Below are 22,921 nucleotides of genomic sequence, written 5' to 3' on the forward strand. Positions count from 1 at the left end.
AATATTAGTGTGGAAGCAAGTCATCCTCGACTCCGAGGAATGCTGAAGAAGAGGCCTGAGGCTTGGGAGCATTTTAGAATTCAGCAAAGGAGGACCAAGAAATTGATAAAGAAAGACAAAATAGAATGAGAGTAATCGAGCAAGAGACATAAAAACAGAATGTAATTGCTCCTATGTGAGTGTGAAAAGGAAAAGATTAGCAGAAGTAAATGTTGGGACCTTTACAGGCTGAGACGGCAGAAATTATGATGTGGAATAAGGAAATGGCAGAGAAATTAAACAAATAGTGGAGTACCAAGAATGAGGAACGGAAAGAAATTAGCATTAGTGAAAAAATAATACAGGTACTGGAGAAATGAATGGGACTGACGGCCAATAAATTCTCTCGACCCTGATGACATTTCAAAAATAAATATTTATTTGTTCTAGGATATGGGCGTCGCTGGCAAGGCCAACACTTATTTTGAAAGGTGTGTTTATATAGATAGTGCATGCATTGGTTGTCATCTTCCAAAATTCCATAGATTCTACAACGGTTCCCACAAATGTAACCCCCACTATTTCAGAAAGGAGGGAGAGAGAAAATGGGGAACTACAGAGCAGTTAGCCTGACATCAGTAGGAGAGAAAATGCTAGAATCTATTATTAAGGATATGGTAAAATAATAATAGGATTGGGCAGAGTCAACACGGATTTATGAAAGGGAAATCATGTTTGACAAATCTGTTAGAGTTTTTTGAGGTTGTAACTGGCAGAATAGATAAGGGGGAACCAGTGGATGTAGTGTATTTGGATTTTCAGAAGGCATTCGAGAAGATACTACAGGAGAGGTTCTTAAACAAAATTAGAGCTCATGGGATTGGGGGTATAATATACTAGCATGGATTGAGGACAGAAAACAGAGAGTAGAAATAAATGGGTCATTTTCAGGTTGACAGACTGTAACCAGTGGGGTACCACAAGGATCAGTGCTTGAGCCCCAGATATTCACAATCAATGGAGAGATAGTTTATTCTAACTGTTGTCAAGTGTAGACAAGCAGAGAGACCTCAGTGTCCAGATACATATCCTTAAAGGTGGCAGGGCAAATTGGCATGGTGGTTAAAAAAAGCATTTGGGTTCCTAGGATTTATAAATTGAGGAATAAAATATAAAAGAAAAGAGATTATGCGAGTACTTTATAAATCACTGGTTGGGCCCCAACTGGAGTACTGTGGAAACGTAGAAAATAGGTGCAGGAGCAGGCCATTCGGCCCTTCGAGCCTGCACCATCATTCAATAAGATCATGGCTGATCTTGCAACTTCAGTACCCCTTTCCTGCTTTCTCTCCATACCCCTTGATCCCTTGAGCCGTAAGGGCCATATCTAACTCCTTCTTGAATATATCCAATGAACTGGCATCAACAACTCTCTGCGGTAGAGAATTCCACAGGTTAACAACTCTCTGAGTGAAGAAGTTTCTCCTCATCTCAGTCCTAAATGGCTTACCCCTTATCCTTAGACTGTGTTCCCTGGTTCTGGACTACCCCAACATCGGGAACATTCTTCCCGCACCTAACCTGTCCAATCCCGTCAGAATTTTAAATGCTTCTATGAGATCCCCTCTCATTCTTCTAAACTGCAATGTATACAGGCTCAGTCGATCCAGTCTTTCTTCATATGTCAGTCCTGCCATCCCAGGAATCAGTCTGGTGAACCTTCACTGCACTCCCTCAATAGCAAAAACGTCCTTCCTCAGATTAGGAGACCAAAACTGAACACATTATTCCAGGTGAGGCCTCACCAAGGCCCTATGCAACTGCAGTAAGACCTCCCTGCTTCTATACTCAAATTCTCTCGCTTGCTTTCTTCCCCGCCTGCTGTACCTGCATGCCTACTTTCAATGACTGATGTACCGTGACACCCAGGTCTCACTGCACCTCCTCTTTTACTAATCTGTCACCATTCAGATAATCTGCCTTCCTGTTTTTGCCACCAAAATGGATAACCTCACACTTAGGCACATTATACTGCATCTGCCATGCATTTGCCCACTCACCTAACTGTCCAAGTCACTCTGCAGCCTCTTAGCATCCTCCTCACAACTCAGACCATGACCCAGCTTAGTGTCATCTGCAAACTTGGAGATATTACATTCAATTCCTTCGTCTAAATCATTAGCTGGGGTCCAAGAACTGAACCTTGCGGTACCCCACTAGTCACTGTCTGCTATTCTGAAAAGGACCCATTTATTCCTACTCTTCGCTTCCTGTCTGCCAACCAATTCTCTATCCACGTCAATATATTACCCCCAATCCCATGTGCCTTAATTTTGCACACTAATCTCTTGTGTGGGACATTGTCAAAAGCATTTTTAAAGTCCAAAGACACCATATCCACTGGTTCTCCCTTGTCCACTCTACTAGTTACATCCTCAAAAAATTCTAGATTTGAAAGCATGATTTCCCTTTCATAAATCCATGCAGACTTGGACCGATCGTGTCACTGCTTTCCAAATGCTTGGTTATTGCAAAATAATCCACCCCCCCCAGTGTACAATAACCCCCCCAGTGTACAATAACCCCCCCCCCAGTGTACAATAACCCCCCCCCCAGTGTACAATAACCCCCCCCCCAGTGTACAATAACCCCCCCCAGTGTACAATAACCCCCCCCAGTGTACAATAACCCCCCCCAGTGTACAATAACCCCCCCCAGTGTACAATAACCCCCCCCAGTGTACAATAACCCCCCCCAGTGTACAATAACCCCCCCCAGTGTACAATAACCCCCTCCCAGTGTACAATAACCCCCTCCCAGTGTACAATAACCCCCCCCCCAGTGTACAATAACCCCCCCCAGTGTACAATAACCCCCCCCCAGTGTACAATAACCCCCCCCCAGTGTACAATAACCCCCCCCCAGTGTACAATAACCCCCCCCAGTGTACAATAACCCCCCCCCCAGTGTACAATAACCCCCCCCCCCCCAGTGTACAATAACCCCCCCCCCCCCAGTGTACAATAACCCCCCCCCTCCAGTGTGCAATAACCCCCCCCCCCCAGTGTGCAATAACCCCCCCCCCCAGTGTGCGGTGAACCCCCTCCAGTGTACGTGAACCTCCCCTCCAGTGTACAATACCCCGCCCCCCCCACAGCTTCATTTATGGAAAAGACTACTGATGTGATGTGGCATGACTGTAATTGAATTGTGGAAGAATTGTCCCTTGGTTCAGTATTGAACTGACAGCGTGCGACGCCCAATCCCAGTGCTTCTCTTGGCGGACAGGTGGTACCGTGTGCGGGTCTTAACAAGTTTATTCTCTGTTCAGATTCGGATGCAGGCTCAGAGCGGCTTGTGTCAGGGCAGCATGATCGGCAACTTCATCCATATCTACCAGCAGGAGGGCACCAGAGGTTTATGGAGGGTACGTACTGAATGTTTAACTTACTAATACCGCAATCAGTCTGTGCTTTTTTTTCACCCAGCGTTCTGCCAACCTCTCCTGAAGCTGTTGAATTGTATTGGGGTTAAGTAACACAGCCAGCAGCTGCATGCTGCCCGTTTCTGGAGTGCTAGCTCTTTTCCAAAGTGCCCATTCATGGTGCATAGCAATGGAATTACTTCCCGACAATCAGGGCTATCTTCTCCTGGTGCAGGGAAGGGTGGAAGTGCTGAATCATAGCTTCATTCAATTCTTACAATAGGACTGTCGGAGTATGAGTGATGTGGGGGTTGTAGGAATATCTCGGGGTGGGAGGTGGTTAGGGGTATCTGGGGGTGCGGGAGAAGTATCTGGGGGCGTGAATCCCAGGGTTACAGTGCGAGGGGGCACAGTCGGTATCCCAGGGTTACAGTGCGATTGGGTACAGTCGGTATCCCAGGGTTACAGTGCGACTGGGTACAGTCGGTATCCCGGGGTTACAGTGCGACAGGGTACAGTCGGTATCCCAGGGTTACAGTGCGATTGGGTACAGTCGGTATCCCAGGGTTACAGTGCGACTGGGTACAGTCGGTATCCCGGGGTTACAGTGCGATTGGGTACAGTCGGTATCCCAGGGTTACAGAGTGACTGGGTACAGTCGGTATCCCAGGGTTACAGAGTGACTGGGTACAGTCAGTATCCCAGGGTTACAGAATGATTGGGTACAGTCAGTGAATCTACTCGGAGTGTGGCAGATGCGATGGGCGGAATGGCCTCCTTCTGTGCCATAAGTATCTCTGATTATATATTCCCCTTAAAACACAATCACTTTTGAACAGTTGGTATGTATATATTTGAATATTGCATCTCCTGGAATCACAAGCTTTGGAGGAAATGCTCCCTTCTTAAGAGACTTTTTAAGAGAGCTCTGTAAATAGAAGTTTTATGGATTTTTAGCCATCTTTATTTGATAAGTGATTTGTATATTGCAAGAGTTTGGCCATTGTGCTTTTTCAGTACCTTCCTGTTGGTTTTAACCTTTGTGGTGTTTGCTCTGAATGACACTGACCTAGCTGGTGTATGTTGCACTGGCAGTGTACTCATTGTTGTCTCTGTGACAGAGACGAAGGAATTGAGTGTAATATCTCCAAGTTACGAGACCTGGGTGTCATGGTACATTGAAAGTTGGCATGCAGATATAGCAGCCGGTGAAGAAGGCAAATGGTATGTTGGCCTTCATAGCTAGGAGATTTGAGTATAGGAGCAGGGAGGTCTTACTGCAGTTGTACAGGGTCTTGGTGAGGCCTCACCTGGAATATTGTGTTCAGTTTTGATCTCCAAATCTGAGGAAGGACGTTCTTGCTATTGAGGGAGTGCAGCGAAGGTTCACCAGACTGATTCCAGGGATGGCTGGACTGACATATGAGGAGAGACTGGATCAACTGGGCCTTTCTACACTGGAGTTTAGAAGCATGAGAGAGGATCTCATTGAAACATAAAATTCTGACGGGATTGGACAGGTTCGATGCAGGAAGAATGTTCCCGATGTTGGGGTAGTCCAGAACCAGAGGTCACAGTCTAAGGATAAGGGGTAAGACATATAGGACCGCGATGAGGAGAAACTTCTTCACTGAGTGTAGTTAACCTGTGCAATTCTATACCGCAGAGAGTTGTTGATTCCAGTTCGTTAGATATAATCAGGAGGGAGTTAGATGTGGCCCTGACGGCTAAAGGGATCAAGGGTAATGGAGAGAAAGCAGGAAAGGGGTACTGAGGTAAGTGATCAGCCATGATCTTATTGATTGGTGGTACAGGCTCGAAGGGCCGAATGGCCCACTCCTGCACCTATTTTCTATGTTGTGATGTTCTCCAAAAAGTGGCTCACCAGAGTTAGGGCTTAACCCGTGACCCTGGGCCGCCCCGACCCGTGACTCACCCTGGTCCGCCCCGACCGGTGACTCACCCTGGGCTGCCCCGACCGGTGACTCACCCTGGGCCGCCCCGACCGGTGACAAACCCTGGTCCGCCCCGACCGGTGACAAACCCTGGTCCGCCCCGACCGGTGACTCACCCTGGGCCGCCCCGACCGGTGACTCACCCTGGTCCGCCCCGACCGGTGACTCACCCTGGTCCGCCCCGACCCGTGACTCACCCTGGGCCGCCCCGACCCGTGACTCACCCTGGGCCGCCCCGACCCGTGACTCACCCTGGGCCGCCCCGACCCGTGACTCACCCTGGGCCGCCCCGACCCGTGACTCACCCTGGGCCGCCCCGACCCGTGACTCACCCTGGGCCGCCCCGACCCGTGACTCACCCTGGGCCGCCCCGACCCGTGACTCACCCTGGGCCGCCCCGACCCGTGACTCACCCTGGGCCGCCCCGACCCGTGACTCACCCTGGGCCGCCCCGACCCGTGACTCACCCTGGGCCGCCCCGACCCGTGACTCACCCTGGGCCGCCCCGACCCGTGACTCACCCTGGGCCGCCCCGACCCGTGACTCACCCTGGGCCGCCCCGACCCGTGACTCACCCTGGGCCGCCCCGACCCGTGACTCACCCTGGGCCGCCCCGACCCGTGACTCACCCTGGGCCGCCCCGACCCGTGACTCACCCTGGGCCGCCCCGACCCGTGACTCACCCTGGGCCGCCCCGACCCGTGACTCACCCTGGGCCGCCCCGACCCGTGACTGGGCTGTGAACACGAAAGCTCGTGTTGGAGGAAGCTAGATTGGGCATTTTATCAGCAAAGGAAATGTTGGCTGTAATTGTAACAGATTGCTGTGGTCGCAGCTGTGAGAAAACAAACATTTTTGCTAATTTAGGGGACGTGTGTGAGCATTTGGAAACCGAGGTACAAATGCCCTATTTCTGAAGAAAACTCATGCCCCAGAAATGCTACAAAAATGGGAGGGGGCTGTCCTATAATAAGAGTTTGAGTAGACTGTGCCTTTCTGGAGTTTAGAAGAATGAGAGATGATCTCATTTGGGTGCCAGTGACCATAATTCAGTCAGATTCAAGTTGGTTATGGATAAGGACAAGAATAGGCCTGGAATAAAAGTTCCGAATTGGGGAAAAGCTAATTTTGCTAAGTTAAGAAGTGATTTGGCCTTAGTGGACTGTAAACAGCTACTTGTGGGTAAACCAGTGTCGGAACAGTGGGAGGCATTCAAGGAGGAGGTCCGGAATGCTCAGGCCAAACATGTGCCCTTTATGGGGCCAAGTTTCGGCCTGAGTTGCTGCTGATTTTTTGGAGCAACTGGTTTAGAATGGAGTATCTTAGAAATTTGAATTCTCAGCATTTAGTTTGCTCCAGTTCTAGTCAGTTTCACTTTGGAACAGAATTTTTTTTTCAAAGGGGGGCGTGTCCGGCCACTTATGCCTGTTTTCAAAGTTTAGGCAGTGAAAACTTACTCCGAACTAACTTAGAATGGAGTAAGTGAAGATTTTTGTACGTTCGAAAAAACCTTGTCTACACTTTAGAAAATCAGTCATAGGTTATAAATTAGGCGTAGGGAAAGGCGGGGGGCGAGGGTTTAAAGGGAAGTTTACAAACATTAAACACTTCAGTTTTACAAATAAAGAGCCATAATCAATAATAAATGATAAATACATCAATAAATCAACCAATAAACCAATCAAAAAAAATTAATAAAATAATTTAAAAAAAAATCAATAAATAAAACATTTTCTACTTACCGACTGCAGCACCGGGAGTCCTCCAACAGCGTGCTGAGACGGCCCCCGCAATGTGTGTCTCTGTCAGTGTCTCTATCTCTGTCTGTCAGTGTGTGTGTGTCTCTCACTCTCTGTCTGTCAGTGTCTGTGTTTCTGACAGCGAGGGGAGGGGGAGAAGGGGGGTCGAAAGGGGAGGGGTAGAAGGTGGGGGTGGAGGGGGGGAGGGGGAAAACGTGGGTGGGAGGGGTGGGGGGGGTTGGGAGGTTTGGGGGAGGTTGTGGGAGGTGGGGGGGGGTGGGGGATGGCGGTGGTGTGGGGGGTGGGGGGGTGGGGGGGTGGTGTGGTGTGTGTGGGGGTGTGTGGTGTGGGGGTGGGTGTGTGGTGTGGGGGTGGGTGCGGTGTGTGTGGGGGGGGGTGCGGTGTGCGTGGGGGGGGTGCGGTGTGCGTGGGGGGGTGCGGTGTGTGTGGGGGGGGGTGCGGTGTGTGTGGGAGGGGGGTGCGGTGTGTGTGGGAGGGGGGTGCGGTGTGTGTGGGAGGGGGGTGCGGTGTGTGTGGGAGGGGGGTGCGGTGTGTGTAAGGGGGGTGCGGTGTGTGTGGGGGTGGTGCGGTGTGTGTGGGGGTGGTGCGGTGTGTGTGGGGGGGGTGCGGTGTGTGTGGGGGGGTGCGGTGTGTGTGGGGGGGTGCGGTGTGTGTGGGGGGGTGCGGTGTGTGGGGGGGGGGTGCGGTGTGTGTGGGGGGGGGTGCGGTGTGCGTGGGGGGGGTGCGGTGTGCGTGGGGGGGGTGCGGTGTGCGTGGGGGGGGTGCGGTGTGCGTGGGGGGGGGTGCGGTGTGCGTGGGAGGGGGGTGCGGTGTGTGTAAGGGGGGTGCGGTGTGTGTGGGGGTGGTGCGGTGTGTGTGGGGGTGGTGCGGTGTGTGTGGGGGGGGTGCGGGGGGGGTTGGTGAGTGTGGGGGGGTGCGGGGGGGTTGGTGTGTGTGTGTGGGGAGGGGGGGTGTGTGTGGGGAGGGGGGGTGTGTGTGGGGAGGGGGGGTGTGTGTGGGGAGGGGGGGTGTGTGTGGGGAGGGGGGGTGTGTGGGGGGGTGGTGTGTGTGTGTGTGGGGAGGGGGGGTGTGTGGGGGGAGGGGGGGTGTGTGGGGGGGTGGTGTGTGGGGAGGGGGGGGTGTGTGGGGGGGTGGTGTGTGGGGGGGGGGGGGATGTGGTGTGTTTGGGGGGGGCGTGTGTTGGGGGGGGGGCGGTGGGGTAGGGGTGGGGAGGAGAGAGAGTCGTCGGGGGGGGGGGCGGGGGGAAGCAGAGGCCCGGTCGGGTGGGAGGAGCCACATTCACGCAGCCCCAGTGAGGCCATTCGGCCAGGGCTAGGGGCTGCGTGCTTCGGGCCCCTCCCACAGTTTTGGGCACCTGGAGCTACTGCACATGCATGTGCAGATGTATTAGCACTGTTTTCAGCGCAGTGACCTGGCTCCGCCCCCTACAGCTCGTGCTGCGCCATGCCCGGCTCCAGAGGGCCTACAGGGAGCCGGAGAATAGGTACGTTATTTTTAGCCACACTTTGTGGCGCAAAAAACGGGCGTCCAGGTCCGGGCTGTGCCGTTTTAGGCGCGGCCCGAAACTTGGGCCCAAAGAAACAGGCTGGGAAAAATTATTCTAGAGCCCCCTGAATGTCTAGGGACTTACAGGGGCGGATTAAGAAAAAAAGGTATGCTTATGTCACACATCAACGGCTAAATACTTTAGAATCTTTACAGGAATATAGAAAGATAAGAGGCAAAATTATAAAGGATATTAGGAATGCTTAGAGAGAGCAGAAGAAATTATTGGCCAGTAAAATTAAGGAAAACCCAAAGATGTTCTATAAATATATTAAAATAAGAGGGTAACTAAAGAAAGGGTAGGGCCTATGAGAGACCATGAGGGTCATCTTTGGAGGCGGAAGATGTTGATAGGGTTCTTAGCGAATACTTTGCATCTGTTTTCACAAAGGAAAGAGGTAATGCAGATGCTGCTATAGAGGAGATGTGTGATATTCTGGATGAAATAAATATAGCGAGAGAGGAAGTATTAAGGGGTTTAGCAGCTTTGAAAGTAGATAAGTTCCCAGGCCTGGATGAAATGCATCCCAGGTTGTTGAGCGAAGTAAAAGAGGAAATAGCAGAGGCCTTGGCCATCATTTTGCAGTCCTCTTTGGATCTGGGTATGGTGCCGGAGGATTGGAGGACTGCTAATGTGGTAGAAGGGAGAAAGGGATAGGCTGAGTAACTGCAGTCATATCAGCCTAACGTCAGTGGGGGAAAATTATTGGAAAAAATCCTGAAAGACACGATAAATCAGCATTTGGATTGGCAAGAATTAATTGGGGACAGTCAGCACGGATTTGTTAAGGGAAGATTGTGTTTGACTAACCTGATTGAATTTTTTGAGGAGGTAACCAAGAGGGTCGATGAGGGTAGTGTGTACGATGTAGTATATATGGACTTTAGCAAGGCTTTTGATAAGGTCCCACATGGTAGACTGGTCATGAAGGTTAAAGCCCATGGGATCCAGGGCAAAGTGGCAAGTTGGATCAAAATTAGCTTGGAGGTAGGAAGCAAAGGGTAATGATTGATGGATGTTTTTGTGACTGGAAGGATGTTTCCAGTGAGGTTCATCAGGGCTCAGTACTGGGTCCCCTTGCCTTTTGTAATTTAGATTTGAATATAGGGAATATGATTGAGAAGTTTGCAGACGACACTAAAATTAGCTGTGTGGTTGATAATGAAGAGGAAAGTCATGGGCTGCAGGAGGATATCAATCAGGTGGGCAGAGCAGTGGCAAATGGAATTTAATTCAGAGAAGTGTGAGGTGATGCACTTTGGGAGGGTTAATAAGGAAAGGGTATACACATTAAGCGGTAGGCCACTTAATAGTGTAGATGAACAAAGGGACCTTGGAGTGCTTGTCCACAGATCCCTGAAAGTAGCAGGCCAGGTGGATAAGGTGGTTAAGAAGGCATACGGAATGCTTGCCTTTATTGGCCGAGGCATAGAATATAAGAGCAGGGACTTTATGCTTAAATTGTCTAATACTCTGGTTCGGCCACAGCTGGAGTACTGCGTGCAGTTCTGGTCGCCGTATTATAGGAAGGATGTGATTGCACTAGAGAGGGTGCAGAGGAGATTTATTGGGATGCTGCCTGGAATGGGAGAATCTTAGTTCTAAGGACAGATTGGATAGGCTGGGTTTGTTCTCATTGGAACAGAGGAGGTTGCGAGGAGACCTCATTGAGGTGTACAAAATATTGAGGGGCCTGGACATCGACCTTGCTATCCACTATTTCCATTGGTCATGGGGGGATAGTTGGTGGAAGGTTTAGAGGGGATTTGAGGGGCGGGGGGATCTGGAACTCGTTGCCTGGAAGAATGGTGGATGCAGAAACCCTCACCACTTTTAAGAGATGGTTGGATGGGCACTTAAAGTGCAGTAACCTGCAGGGTTACAGACCGAGAGCTGGTAATTGGGATTAGACTGGATAACCTTTTGTTGGACGGAGCAGATATAATGGTAAGTACTGCAGGGAATAGAATACGGCCAGGGTGATGATCTGGACGAGTTTCAATCGCCTGGATGGGTCGGAGAGGAATTTTCACAGATTTTTTCTCTCTAAATTGGCCTGGGTTTTTATCTGGTTTTTGCCTCTCCCAGGAGATCACATGGCTCCGATTGGGGTGGAGTGTAGAATGTTTCAGTATAAGGGGTGTCGCAGTTGTGTGAGGCGGACTGGTTGGGCCGGGTGCTCTTTACCTTTCCGTCATTGTTCATGGGTTTGCATGTAACCTTTAGGGCTGCTGGCGAAGGGCCGTGCGGCTCTTTGTCGGCCAGCGTGGACACGATGGGCCAATGCGCTGTAAATTTCTATGTTCCATTGAAACGTAGAAAATGCTGTGAGGGCTGGACAGAGTAGATGCTGTTCCCCCGGGCTGGGGAGGCTGGAACTAGGGGTCACAGTCTGAGTAAGGGCTCAGCCATTTAGGACTGCGATAAGGAGAACGTCCTTTACTCAGAAGGTGGGGAATCTTTGGATTTCTCGGGCCCAGAGGGTTGTCGATGCTCAGTTCTTGAGTATATTTAAAACTGAGATTGAAAGATTTTTGGACACTAAGGGAATCAAGGGATACGGGGGTTGGGCGAGAAAGTGGAGTTGAGATAGGTCAGCCATGATCTTATTGAATGGTGGAGGTGGTTTGAGGGGCCGGATGGCCGAATCCTGTTCGTAATTCTTGTTAAAATACGGAGCGTTCTCCTACAGACAGTTCCAATCTGTAAATGGAACTGTTTGACAGGCTTGGAAAGAAGAGGTAACGGGTTTGGCAATGAGGACGGTGACAGATGAGATCCGTTAACAACATATTGGCCGCAGTGGGGATACTATGTTGTGTGCTGGGGGCTGAGCTTTGAATCCTGTTCACACGCGTTTCTCTGTGTAATTGACAGGGAGTGAGCCTCACTGCACAGCGAGCCGCCATTGTGGTGGGAGTGGAACTGCCCGTCTACGATATCACCAAAAAACACATCATCTTATCTGGCTGGATGGGAGACACAGTCTACACACACTTCCTGTAAGTTTCCATAGCACCAGCTGCGTCCATTCATACAGCTCCTTTAATGTAGAGACACTTCACAGGGCAGGCATAAGGGCCAAAGTGGGAGATGTGGAGTTCGGTGACAATAACAGAATAGAAAGTAAGTTGACAATAAAAAAGAAAACACAGAGTATTATCCAATTAATAGGTATTTTTCAAGTGATAAAAGTTTAAATGACTCGTCGACTCCTGATTTCAATTTGCTTAATTTCAATTGAAATTGCTCAAAAAATGCCTTCCATTGGAAATGTGTTTTTTAAACAAATCTCTGAATTCAAATGTCTGAATTTCCATCCCAAAAAACCACCTGCCAGTGACATCTGCTTCATCTGATTCAAGCAGACCAGATTTGCCAGGGTTATCCAACTCAGTCTTTGTGGACAAGGCCAATGAATCCAGCAAAGGATTTTGAACCAGTGGTGGATTAGGTGCTTCAGAAACTGCTCTGTAATCCAGTCCAGGTGTGTGGGGAGACAAACATGCCCTCAAAAGTGATAAAACTCTCGAAATTCATCTCACACCCAAAGACATCTTTACTGCTGATGAACTGTCCTTTTAATAATCTGCACCCAGCAGAACATGAGATTTACTCGGAGAATACTCCAGGGGGGCAGGAGAGAAGCAGGGAATTGCCATTGTGGTTGGTGCCGGCTTGGTGGGGAGAAAAGCCATATGCTCGGGACAAGGGCATTCAAAGCGCCCTGATGATTCCATCATGATATTAACCTATAACCTCCAGAAACAGCTAGCTGGCCAGGATGACTGGCACTCGCTCTCCTGGAGTGGCTGCAACACAAGCATGGCATTGCAAGGCAAAGGTCATCTATGGGTGACAGCACTGGGGCTCTCAAAGTGCCCGAGGAATCCCTTCCTTTCAGCACTGAATACATCCCACCACATATACGGGGGGCAGGTTCCTCTGCCCATCGGCGATTCTACACAGCTGCCTCGAGCTGACTGAAGGCAGGACACGGAGTGCACACATGAGGTTTGAATCCATTGTCAGTGTTGATGCAGGAGGTATAACGTCCCGATCACAGACTGCTACACACTCGGGTCGGATGTAGATCCAGTGTCAGGTCAGTGGTGTCAGTCACTCCCGTGAGCAGTTTTTGCCTTACTGTTCCCGGAGTTTCTCAATATCTACTTGTACAGGAACATAACCCAGTGATACAGCAGTGGTGCAATCAGATATCCGTATCTTCCGTACGTGCATTCACTCTCCCTGAGGACTGACCGAACAAATGAGAGGGGACCTGCTTCCAATCGTGTACTTGCCTCATTTCACAGAGAAGTGAACACACAGAGCTGCCGCTCTGACAGGACATGCTTCATTCAATCAGTGCAGCTTATCTCCGTTTAATAATATAAATTGAATATAATAGTGCGTTCATATTATTAAATATAATAATATGAACGCACCATACTGCCCTACATGGGTTCAAGAAGTCTTCCGACATTTCTAACCTCAGTCTCCGCTTTCCCGTTACATTTAATCGGACTGTCTAAATGTCTCGGCTTCTGTAATTTGCCTCCCTCTGTTGACCCCACTCCCTCTGCTCGTAGACGGTCAGGGACCCAAGATCGTCAAACACAATAGGTGTGAGGGTAATTGTCGATTATTGAGACAAGCTTTGGTGTATTTCCCACTTTCCATCTTAGTGCCTTTTTTAAATTGTGCGAATAAGACAGTGTAGAGGGACATAGATTACACACAGAATCCATTTCCCTCGACACTGTCCCATCAAACACTCCCAGGGCAGGTACAGCATGGGTTAGATACACAGTAAAGCTCCCTCTACACTGTCCCATCAAACACTCCCAGGGCAGGTACAGCACGGGGTTAGATACTGAGTAAAGTTCCCTCTACACTGTCCCCATCAAACATTCCCAGGGCCGGTACAGCACAGGTTAGATACAGAGTTAAGCTCCCTCTACACTGTCCCATCAAATACTCCCAGGCTAGATGCAACATCGGGTTAGATACATAAGAACATAAGAAATAGGAGCAGGAGTAGGTCATACAGCCCCTCGAGCCTGCTCCGCCATTTAATAAAATCAAGGCTGATCCGATCATGGACTCAGCTCCACTTGCCTGCCCGCTCTCCATAACCCCTTATTCCCTAATCGTTTAAGAAACTGTCTATTACTGTCTTAACTTTATTCAATGTCCCAGCTTCCACAGCTTTCTGAGGCAGTGAATTCCACAGATCAACAACCCTCAGAAGAAATGCCCCCTCATCTCAGTTTTAAATGGGCGGCCCCTTATTCTAAAATTATGCCCATTAGTTCTAGTCTCCCCCATCAGTGGAAACATCCTCTCTGCATCCACCTTGTCAAGCCCCCTCATAATCTTAAACATTTCGATAAGATCATCTCTCATTCTTCTGAATTCCAATGAGTAGAGGCCCAACTACTTAACCTTTCCTCATAAGTCAACCCCCTCATTTCCGGAATCAACCTGGTGAACCTTCTCTTAACTGCCTCCAAAGCAAGTATATCCTTTCGTAAATATGGAAACCAAAACTGCACGCAGTATTCCAGGTGTGGCCTCACCAATACTCTGTATAACTGCAGCAAGACTCCCCTGCTTTTATACTCCATCCCCTTTGCAATAAAGACCAAGGTACCATTGGCCTTCCTGATCACTTGCTGTACCTGCATACTAACCTTTTGTGTTTCTGCACAAGTACCCCCAGGTCCCGCTGTATTGCGGCACTTTGCAATCTTTCTCCATTTAAATAATAACTTGCAGAGTAAAGCTCCCTCTACATTGTCCCATCAAACACTCCTAGGAAAGATACAGCACGGGTTAGATACAGAGTAAAGCTCCCTCTACACTGTCCCACCAAACACTCCTAGGAAAGATACAGCACGGGTTAGATACAGAGTGAAGCTCCCTCGACACTGTCCCATCAAACACTGCCAGGGCAGGTACAGCACGGGTTAGATACAGAGTAAAGCTCCCTCTACACTGTCCCACCAAACACTCCTAGGAAAGGTACAGCACGGATTAGATACAGAGTGAAGCTCCCTCGACACTGTCCCATCAAACACTCCCAGGGCAGGTACAGCACGGGTTAGATACAGAGTAAAGCTCCCTCTACACTGCTCCACCCCAACAAACAATACTGGGGCACTGAAGAATACCAACCATGGGAATCTGCTCCAGCTATAGCCATAATCTCAGTAGAAAGTGCTTGTTGTGAGATTTGATTTGCCCCCAGCCATCCTGAGTTTGTGTTGAATAAAGCAGGTAATAGGTATTGTGATAAGCTGTCCAAACATATTTCGGGTAGGTCGGGAGCATGACTGATGCTCAGAAGTTGAAGAAATGTTACCTGTGGTACCTGGAATAGATTGTAATGGTTGCGGTTATATTGATGCAGCTCGAGTTTTACCTGTGGCTTGGCAGGAGCTTTAGCCTCCAATCCTGTGGACGTGGTGAGGACTCGCACCATGAACCAGAAGGTGCTGTCGGGGAGCCGCCTCATTTACAAAGGCACACTGGATGGTCTGCTGCAAGTAAGTCTGAGTGTGAGTGTGTCACTAATGGGATCCTGACACCGTACATTAACTGCTGAAGAATTGTGAGATAGTGACCACTGGATTATGTACAACAATGAGAATTGATGCAGATAAGTGGGAGACACTAGCCTTTGACGCTGTTAACCGCGAGGGACTATGGAGCATCCTCCTCCGTTTCGGCTGCCCCCCAAAAGTTTGTCGCTATCCGCTGCCTGCTCCACAACGACATGCAAGCCGTGATCCTGACCAACGGATCAGTCACGTCCGGACCGGGGTCAAGCAAGGCTGTCATCACACCAACCCTCTTCTCGATTTTCCTCGCTGCAATGCTCCACCTCACACTCAACTAAACTACAGAACCAGTGGAAACCTGTTCAACCTTCGTCGTCTCCAGGCGAGGTCCAAAACCGTCCCATCCTCTGTCGCCGAACTACAGTACGTGGACGACGCTTGCGTCTGCGCACATTGAGACTGAACTCCAAGTCATAGTCAACATCTTCACCGAGGCGTATGAAAGCATGGGCCTTACACTAAACATCCGTAAGACGAAGGTCCTCCCCCAACCTGATCACACCACATAGCACTGTCCTCCAGTCATCAAGATCCACGGCGCGGCCCTGGACAACGTGGACCACTTTCCGTACCTCGGGAGCTTCTTATCAACAAGGGCAAATATCGATGACGAGATTCAACAACGCCTCCAGTGCGCCAGCACAGCCCTTGACCGCCTGAGAAAAAGAGTGTTCGAAGACCAGGCCCTCAAATCTGCCACCAAGCTCATGGTCTACAGGGCTGTAGTGATACCCGCCCTCCTGTATGGCTCAGAGATATGAACCACATACAGTACATACCTCAGATCACTGGAGAAATACCACCAACGATGTCTCCGCAAGATCCTGCAAATCCCCTGGGAGGACAGAGGCACCAACGATAGCGTTCTCCCCTGCATCGAAGCACTGACCACACTCGACCAGCTCCGCTGAGCGGGCCACATTGTTCACATGCCTGATGCAAGACTCCCAAAGCAAGCACTCTACTCGGAACTCCTACACGGCAAACGAGCCAAAGGTGGGCAGAGGAAATGGTTCAAGAACACCCTCAAAGCCTCCCTGATAAAGTGCAACATCCTCACCGACACCTGGGAGTCCCTGGCCAAAGACAGCCCTAACTGGAGGAAGTGCATCCGGGAGGGCGCTGAGCACCTCGAGTCTCGTCGCCGAGAGCATGCAGAAATCAAGCGCAGGCAGCGGAAGGAGCGTGCGGCAAACCAGTCCCACCCACCCCTTCCCTCAAACACTGTCTGTCCCACCTGTGACAGAGACTGTAATTCCCGTATTGGACTGTTCAGTCACTAAGACCTTACTTTTAGAGTGGAGGCAAGTCTTCCTCGATTTCGAGGGACTGCCTATGATGGTGCTTTCTCAGCTAGATGGGCAGTAATAGAATTATACAATCATAGAAATTTACAGCACGGAAGGAGGCCATTTCGGCCCATCGTGTCCGTGCTGACCGACCAAGAGATGTGCAGCCTAATCCCACTTTCCAGCTCTGGGTCCGTAGCCCTGTTGGTTACAGCACTTCAGGTGCACATCCAAGTACTGTTTAAATGTGGGGAGGGTTTCTGCCTCTACCACCCTTTCAGGCAGGAAGTTCCAGACCCCCACCACCCTCTGGGTGAAGACATTTCCCCTCATATCTCTTCGAAACCTCCCTCCAGTTACTTTAAATCTGTGCCCCCTGGTTGTTGACCCCTGTGCTAAGGGAAACGGCTCCTTCCTATCCACTCTCTCCAGGCCCCTCATAATTTTATACACCTCAATAAGGTCTCCCCTCAGCCTCCTCTGTTCCAAAGAAAACAGACCCAGCATCTCCAATCTTTCCTCATAGCCAAAATTCTCCAGTACAGGCAACATCCTCGTAAATCTCCTCTGTACCCTCTCTGGTACAATCACATCTTTCCTGTAATGCGGTGACCAGAACTGCACGCAATACTCTAGCTGTGCGGCCTAACTAGTGTTTTATACAGTTCCAGCATAACCTCCTTGCTCTTGTATTCTGTGCCTCGGCTAATAAAGGCAAGTATTCCATATGCCTTCTTAACCACCTTATCCAACTGGCCTGCTACCTTCAGGGATCTGTGGACCTGCACTCCAAGGTCCCTTTGTTCCTCTACACCTCAGTGTCCCACCATTTAATGTGTATTCCCTTGCCTTGTTAGCCCTCCCCAAATACATAACCTCACACTTCTCCGGATTGAATTCCATTTGCCACTGTTCTGCCCACCTGACCAGTACATTGATATATTCCTGCAGTCCGCAGCTTCCTTCTTCATTATCAACCACAGCCAATTTTAGTATCATCTGCAAACTTCTTAATCATATCCCCAACATGCAAGTCTAGGTCATTGATGTATACTCTGAGGAAATGAAGTAGGAATGGGCCTGAATGAGTGTGATATACCTCCCTTACCCTGAGAGTGTGACCATGGAAGAGGTTGCTTATCCAACTCCTTGAACAAGTGTCAATGCCTGGGAAAATGCTGACCTGGCAGTTTCTCTGGGATGTGCTTTGATACCAGGTTAAATGTTCTCTTTTTGTATTGTTAGACCTGCAAGACTGAAGGTTTCTTGGCTCTGTACAAAGGATTCTGGCCAAACTGGTTACGGCTTGGGCCTTGGAACATCATTGTATCCTTGCCCTTCACTTGGTTCTCATTGTCTTTGGATGGTTGGGTCTGCTGGTGATGTTACACTGTGCAGGATCCTTCCAGGGCTGTTGGAGGAGCAATCTCGAGCAATGTGCTCTGTGATCTAACCCTTACCATGCAGGTACCGCCCGTCAACATCCTCACCACATCCTCTTTTGTCTTTTTTTTAATCGAAGAGAAGGACATTTTGGAGAGCAGATGCAGGGCGATGTGGGTGGGTTTCATATCGACCAGCACAGATCCAATAACGTGCAAACCTCACTGTAACTCACCCAAACATCAGTGTGTGGGGGGGGCTTCCCCCCCTCCCCCTCCCCCCGAGTGTGTGGGGTGGCCTCCCCCTTCCCCCTCCCCCCGAGTGTGTGGGGGGGCCTCCCCCCTCCCCCCTCCCCCCGAGTGTGTGGGGGGCCTCCCCCTCGACCTCCCCCCTCCCCCCCGAGTGTGTGGGGGGGCCTCCCCCTCCCCCCGAGTGTGTGGGGGGGCCTCCCCCTCCCCCCGAGTGTGTGGGGGGGCCTCCCCCTCCCCCCGAGTGTGTGGGGGGGCCTCCCCCCTCCCCCTCCCCCCGAGTGTGTGGGGTGGCCTCCCCCTTCCCCCTCCCCCCGAGTGTGTGGGGGGGCCTCCCCCCTCCCCCCTCCCCCCGAGTGTGTGGGGGGCCTCCCCCTCGACCTCCCCCCTCCCCCCCGAGTGTGTGGGGGGGCCTCCCCCTCCCCCCGAGTGTGTGGGGGGGCCTCCCCCTCCCCCCGAGTGTGTGGGGGGGCCTCCCCCCTCCCCCTCCCCCCGAGTGTGTGGGGGGCCTCCCCCCTCCCCCTCCCCCCGAGTGTGTGGGGGGCCTCCCCCCTCCCCCTCCCCCCGAGTGTGTGGGGGGGCCTCCCCCCTCCCCCTCCCCCCGAGTGTGTGGGGGGGCCTCCCCCTCCCCCCGAGTGTGTGGGGGGGCCTCCCCCCTCCCCCTCCCCCCGAGTGTGTGGGGGGGCCTCCCCCCTCCCCCTCCCCCCGAGTGTGTGGGGGGGCCTCCCCCCTCCCCCTCCCCCCGAGTGTGTGGGGGGGCCTCCCCCCTCCCCCTCCCCCCGAGTGTGTGGGGGGCCTCCCCCCTCCCCCTCCCCCCGAGTGTGTGGGGGGGCCTCCCCCCTCCCCCTCCCCCCGAGTGTGTGGGGGGCCTCCCCCCTCCCCCTCCCCCCGAGTGTGTGGGGGGCCTCCCCCCTCCCCCTCCCCCCGAGTGTGTGGGGGGGCCTCCCCCCTCCCCCTCCCCCCGAGTGTGTGGGGGGGCCTCCCCCCTCCCCCTCCCCCCGAGTGTGTGGGGGGGCCTCCCCCCTCCCCCTCCCCCCGAGTGTGTGGGGGGGCCTCCCCCCTCCCCCTCCCCCCGAGTGTGTGGGGGGCCTCCCCCCTCCCCCTCCCCCCGAGTGTGTGGGGGGCCTCCCCCCTCCCCCTCCCCCCGAGTGTGTGGGGGGGCCTCCCCCTCCCCCCTCCCCCCGAGTGTGTGGGGGGGCCTCCCCCTCCCCCCGAGTGTGTGGGGGCCTCCCCCCTCCCCCAGTGTGTGGGGGGCCTCCCCCCTCCCCCAGTGTGTGGAGGGCCTCCCCCCTCCCCCAGTGTGTGGGGGGCCTCCCCCCTCCCCCAGTGTGTGGGGGGCCTCCCCCCTCCCCCAGTGTGTGGAGGGCCTCCCCCCTCCCCCCGAGTGTGTGGAGGGCCTCCCCCCTCCCCCCGAGTGTGTGGAGGGCCTCCCCCCTCCCCCCTCCCCCCGAGTGTGTGGAGGGCCTCCCCCCTCCCCCAGTGTGTGGAGGGCCTCCCCCCTCCCCCAGTGTGTGGATGGCCTCCCCCTCCCCCTCCCCCCGAGTGTGTGGGGGGTCCTCCCCCCTCCCCCCGAGTGTGTGGGGGGGCCTCCCCCTCCCCCCTCCCCCCGAGTGTGTGGGGGGCCTCCCCCCCTCCCCCAGAGTGTGTGGAGGGCCTCCCCCCTCCCCCAGTGTGTGGAGGGCCTACCCCCTCCCCCAGTGTGTGGAGGGCCTCCCCCCGAGTGTATGGGGGGCCTCCCCGGGCTCTCCTGATCTGTGCAGCTCAGTGCCACACTGGGCAGTACGTTTACCAATATGGCTCTCTGAAAACTTCTTAACTCTCTTCCCGGCATGGGTGGGCGACGTGAGGATGGGTAAGCCGGAGCAGGTGGTCAGTGAGCCAGAGCTGTGGGGGTCAGTGAGCCGGAGCTGGGGGTCAGTGAGCCGGAGCTGGGGGTCAGTGAGCCGGAGCTGGGGGTCAGTGAGCCGGAGCAGGTGATCAGTGATCCAGAGCTCTGGGGGTCAGTGAGCCGGAGCAGGTGGTCAGTGAGCCAGAGCTGTGGGGGTCAGTGAGCCGGAGCTGGGGGTCAGTGAGCCAGAGCTCTGGGGGTCAGTGAGCCGGAGCAGGTGGTCAGTGAGCCGGAGCAGGTGGTCAGTGAGCCAGAGCTCTGGGGGTCAGTGAGCCGGAGCTGGGGGTCAGTGAGCCGGAGCTGGGGGTCAGTGAGCCGGAGCAGGTGGTCAGTGAGCCGGAAGCTGGGGGTCAGTGAGCCGGAGCTGGGGGTCAGTGAGCCGGAGCTGGGTGTCAGTGAGCCGGAAGCTGGGGGTCAGTGAGCCGGAGCTGGGGGTCAGTGAGCCGGAGCTGGGGGTCAGTGAGCCGGGAGCTGGGGGTCAGTGAGCCGGAGCTGGGGGTCAGTGAGCCGGAGCTGGGGGTCAGTGAGCCGGAGCTGGGGGTCAGTGAGCCGGAGCTGGGGGTCAGTGAGCCGGAAGCTGGGGGTCAGTGAGCCGGAGCTGGGGGTCAGTGAGCCGGAGCTGGGGGTCAGTGAGCCGGAGCTGGGGGTCAGTGAGCCGGAAGCTGGGGGTCAGTGAGCCGGAGCTGGGGGTCAGTGAGCCGGAGCAGGTGGTCAGTGAGCCGGAGCTGGCGAGGCTGAGCTAGGGTGGGCGAGGCCGGGCTTAGTGTTAAAATGGTATAAATTCTGCTTCTATTTGAATTGCGAAGTATGGTGTGAGTGTGGATGAGGATTTCCTGTGTTCTCGAGTGACACACTGACAGTAACAACTAATTCAGTTGCATTGTTACCTTAACTTTTTCTTTCAGTTCTTCATTACATATGAACAGCTGCGGAAGCTCCCTGTGTAACAGCATGATTCTGTACAGACTGCACATGATGCTTGTGCCCCTGCCTGGCACGTGTTTGTTGACAGGCCGCCAGCCTGCGTCCTGTTGCCTTTCCATCCACCCTTGCCCCTTGGGGGGGGTGGTGCATGTATGTTGCTGCACTCGGCTTCAATGGCATTGTGTGGGAAGATCCACATTGAGCAGGCCATGACTCTCACTTTCTGCAAACTATGGAGAAGATCGGGTGACTATTGCAGTGCCAGTTGGTAATACACTGTCCAATAGGAGGAGCTGGCAGCCAGGACAGCAGTGCACATGCAAGCGCATACAGACATGTTTGGGGAAGGGTGTAAGCTTATGGAGGTTAAGTGTAAAAAAAACCTTTTGCTCTTAAAGCTAATCTTACACCGAGGCTGTGTACGCTTTATCTTTGTGGGCTTCATAGCTATGTCCTGACCCTGGGGCCACATGTGCATTTGTTATCTATGGTCTCATTCGTTTGCATACATCTTAAGATCCTGGTTTCTGATTTAAGATTTATCCACCAATTTGCCAACAGCTTTAAGAACAGAGCTGCAGACCCAGGAAGTGTGACTGGGACGGAGTTGTGTGGACTGGAGGGTGGATTGCTGGGATTCGGGTCCCTTCGCCACATCACACATACTGAAATGATATCAATCAGTAAGCCAGAATGTGTTGTCTCACTTTGTGCCCGTTGCACCTCGAGACTTTACTGTAGAGGCAGTGGAATGAAGTGCATTGGACTAACTGAGGCAGGAGAATGTCTGCTGTCTTGTCATCAAGTGGCGGCTCAGCTTCCGTTAGTCACCGCACAATACTGTTACTCAGGCTTTCACAATTTCACCTTCAGAGATTTCTTCAAAAACATCAAGTAATCTTATCAAATTTGAACCAAAAACTTCAGTTGTGAATCTGCTTTCTGCATGTTGCTGAAGATTAAATCCTGGGGCTGGCTTAGCCTGTCTTTGAAACTGGTTTGGAACCCTAGTGAAGTCTGACGATTTCGATGTCGTACCTTGCTTCCTCTCCCAGTTCAGAATGTTTGGGGTTTTTGGCAGTGTCGATAGCTCGTTCAAGCTGCACATTCAACAGCACAGCGCAATGGGAAATGGGCAGCGGTCCACTGCTGCAATTACTTTCCCACACGGAGATCTTTATTTTCCCCCTTCTCTATCTTTAGGTGCACTGCTGGCTACCCAACAGTGGTGGAGGGGCTGACAGGAGCTCCACTCCCAGTCTCTGCTCATAATGCAGTCAGATTGTGACTGGAGACTGTCTACAAGCTGCTTGTGCTCATCCTGTCTGCCTGTTGCAGCAAAGCATTTGGTGACTGTCTCCAGCTGTCCACGTCAGACTTTCACCAACATTTCAGGATTAAAATTGTATTCAGAAAAGTGAATCAGATACCCGAGGTACAGAAGTTGTTTAATCTATTAACGAGAGCCCATAATAATGCTAAATGATAATTATAATAGAGATTCTTCATTTCTGGGCTTTAATGTGAGAGCTATACTGTCGGCTCCTGTGAGGTCAAATCCTGACACTGCTATTGGAGGCTGCAAAGCACCCCTCAGAGACGGTCACCGGGGTATATCTGACCGCTGCGTGCCATTGGTTGGGTCTGCCCTTGGTCAGCATGTCCGAGCTGGGCCCTGTGCCCAGTCAGATTGGCTCAGGTGCAAGAGTGGGTTGTGTGTCAGAACTTGCTGCAAAGCAAGTGCTTCTGTAATGTAGTCTCCAATCTTATTCTGATGAAAGACAGCACGAGAGAGTGAGAAATCATGTACATATACAGACTGCAGATTGAATGTCAGATTTAGTTTTTGAAATTTATTGTATGAGAGAATGAAAGCTGAAGCTCCCCAGACATTGCATA

General features: G+C 52.4%; 1 protein-coding gene across 3 annotated transcripts in view; it reads left to right on the forward strand.

The window, feature by feature from the left end:
- Nucleotides 1-21,435, forward strand: part of slc25a14 (solute carrier family 25 member 14) — a 45,209-nt gene extending 23,774 nt beyond the window's left edge. For 2 of the 3 annotated variants that reach the window (XM_070874768.1, XM_070874770.1), the window contains exons 5-8: nucleotides 3,311-3,406; nucleotides 11,542-11,666; nucleotides 17,825-17,905; nucleotides 21,004-21,435. In XM_070874768.1, coding sequence (XP_070730869.1) covers nucleotides 3,311-3,406; nucleotides 11,542-11,666; nucleotides 17,825-17,905; nucleotides 21,004-21,235 — 534 coding nt within the window. In that variant the 3' untranslated portion in view covers nucleotides 21,236-21,435. Of the gene's footprint in view, nucleotides 1-3,310; nucleotides 3,407-11,541; nucleotides 11,667-15,079; nucleotides 15,216-17,824; nucleotides 17,906-21,003 lie in introns of all 3 variants that reach the window. The other variant, XM_070874769.1, reaches the window with a different exon arrangement.
- The last annotated feature ends 1,486 nt before the right edge of the window (nucleotides 21,436-22,921 follow it).

Source organism: Pristiophorus japonicus, unplaced genomic scaffold (assembly GCF_044704955.1).
Source record: "Pristiophorus japonicus isolate sPriJap1 unplaced genomic scaffold, sPriJap1.hap1 HAP1_SCAFFOLD_966, whole genome shotgun sequence".
Taxonomy (NCBI): Eukaryota; Metazoa; Chordata; class Chondrichthyes; family Pristiophoridae; genus Pristiophorus; species Pristiophorus japonicus.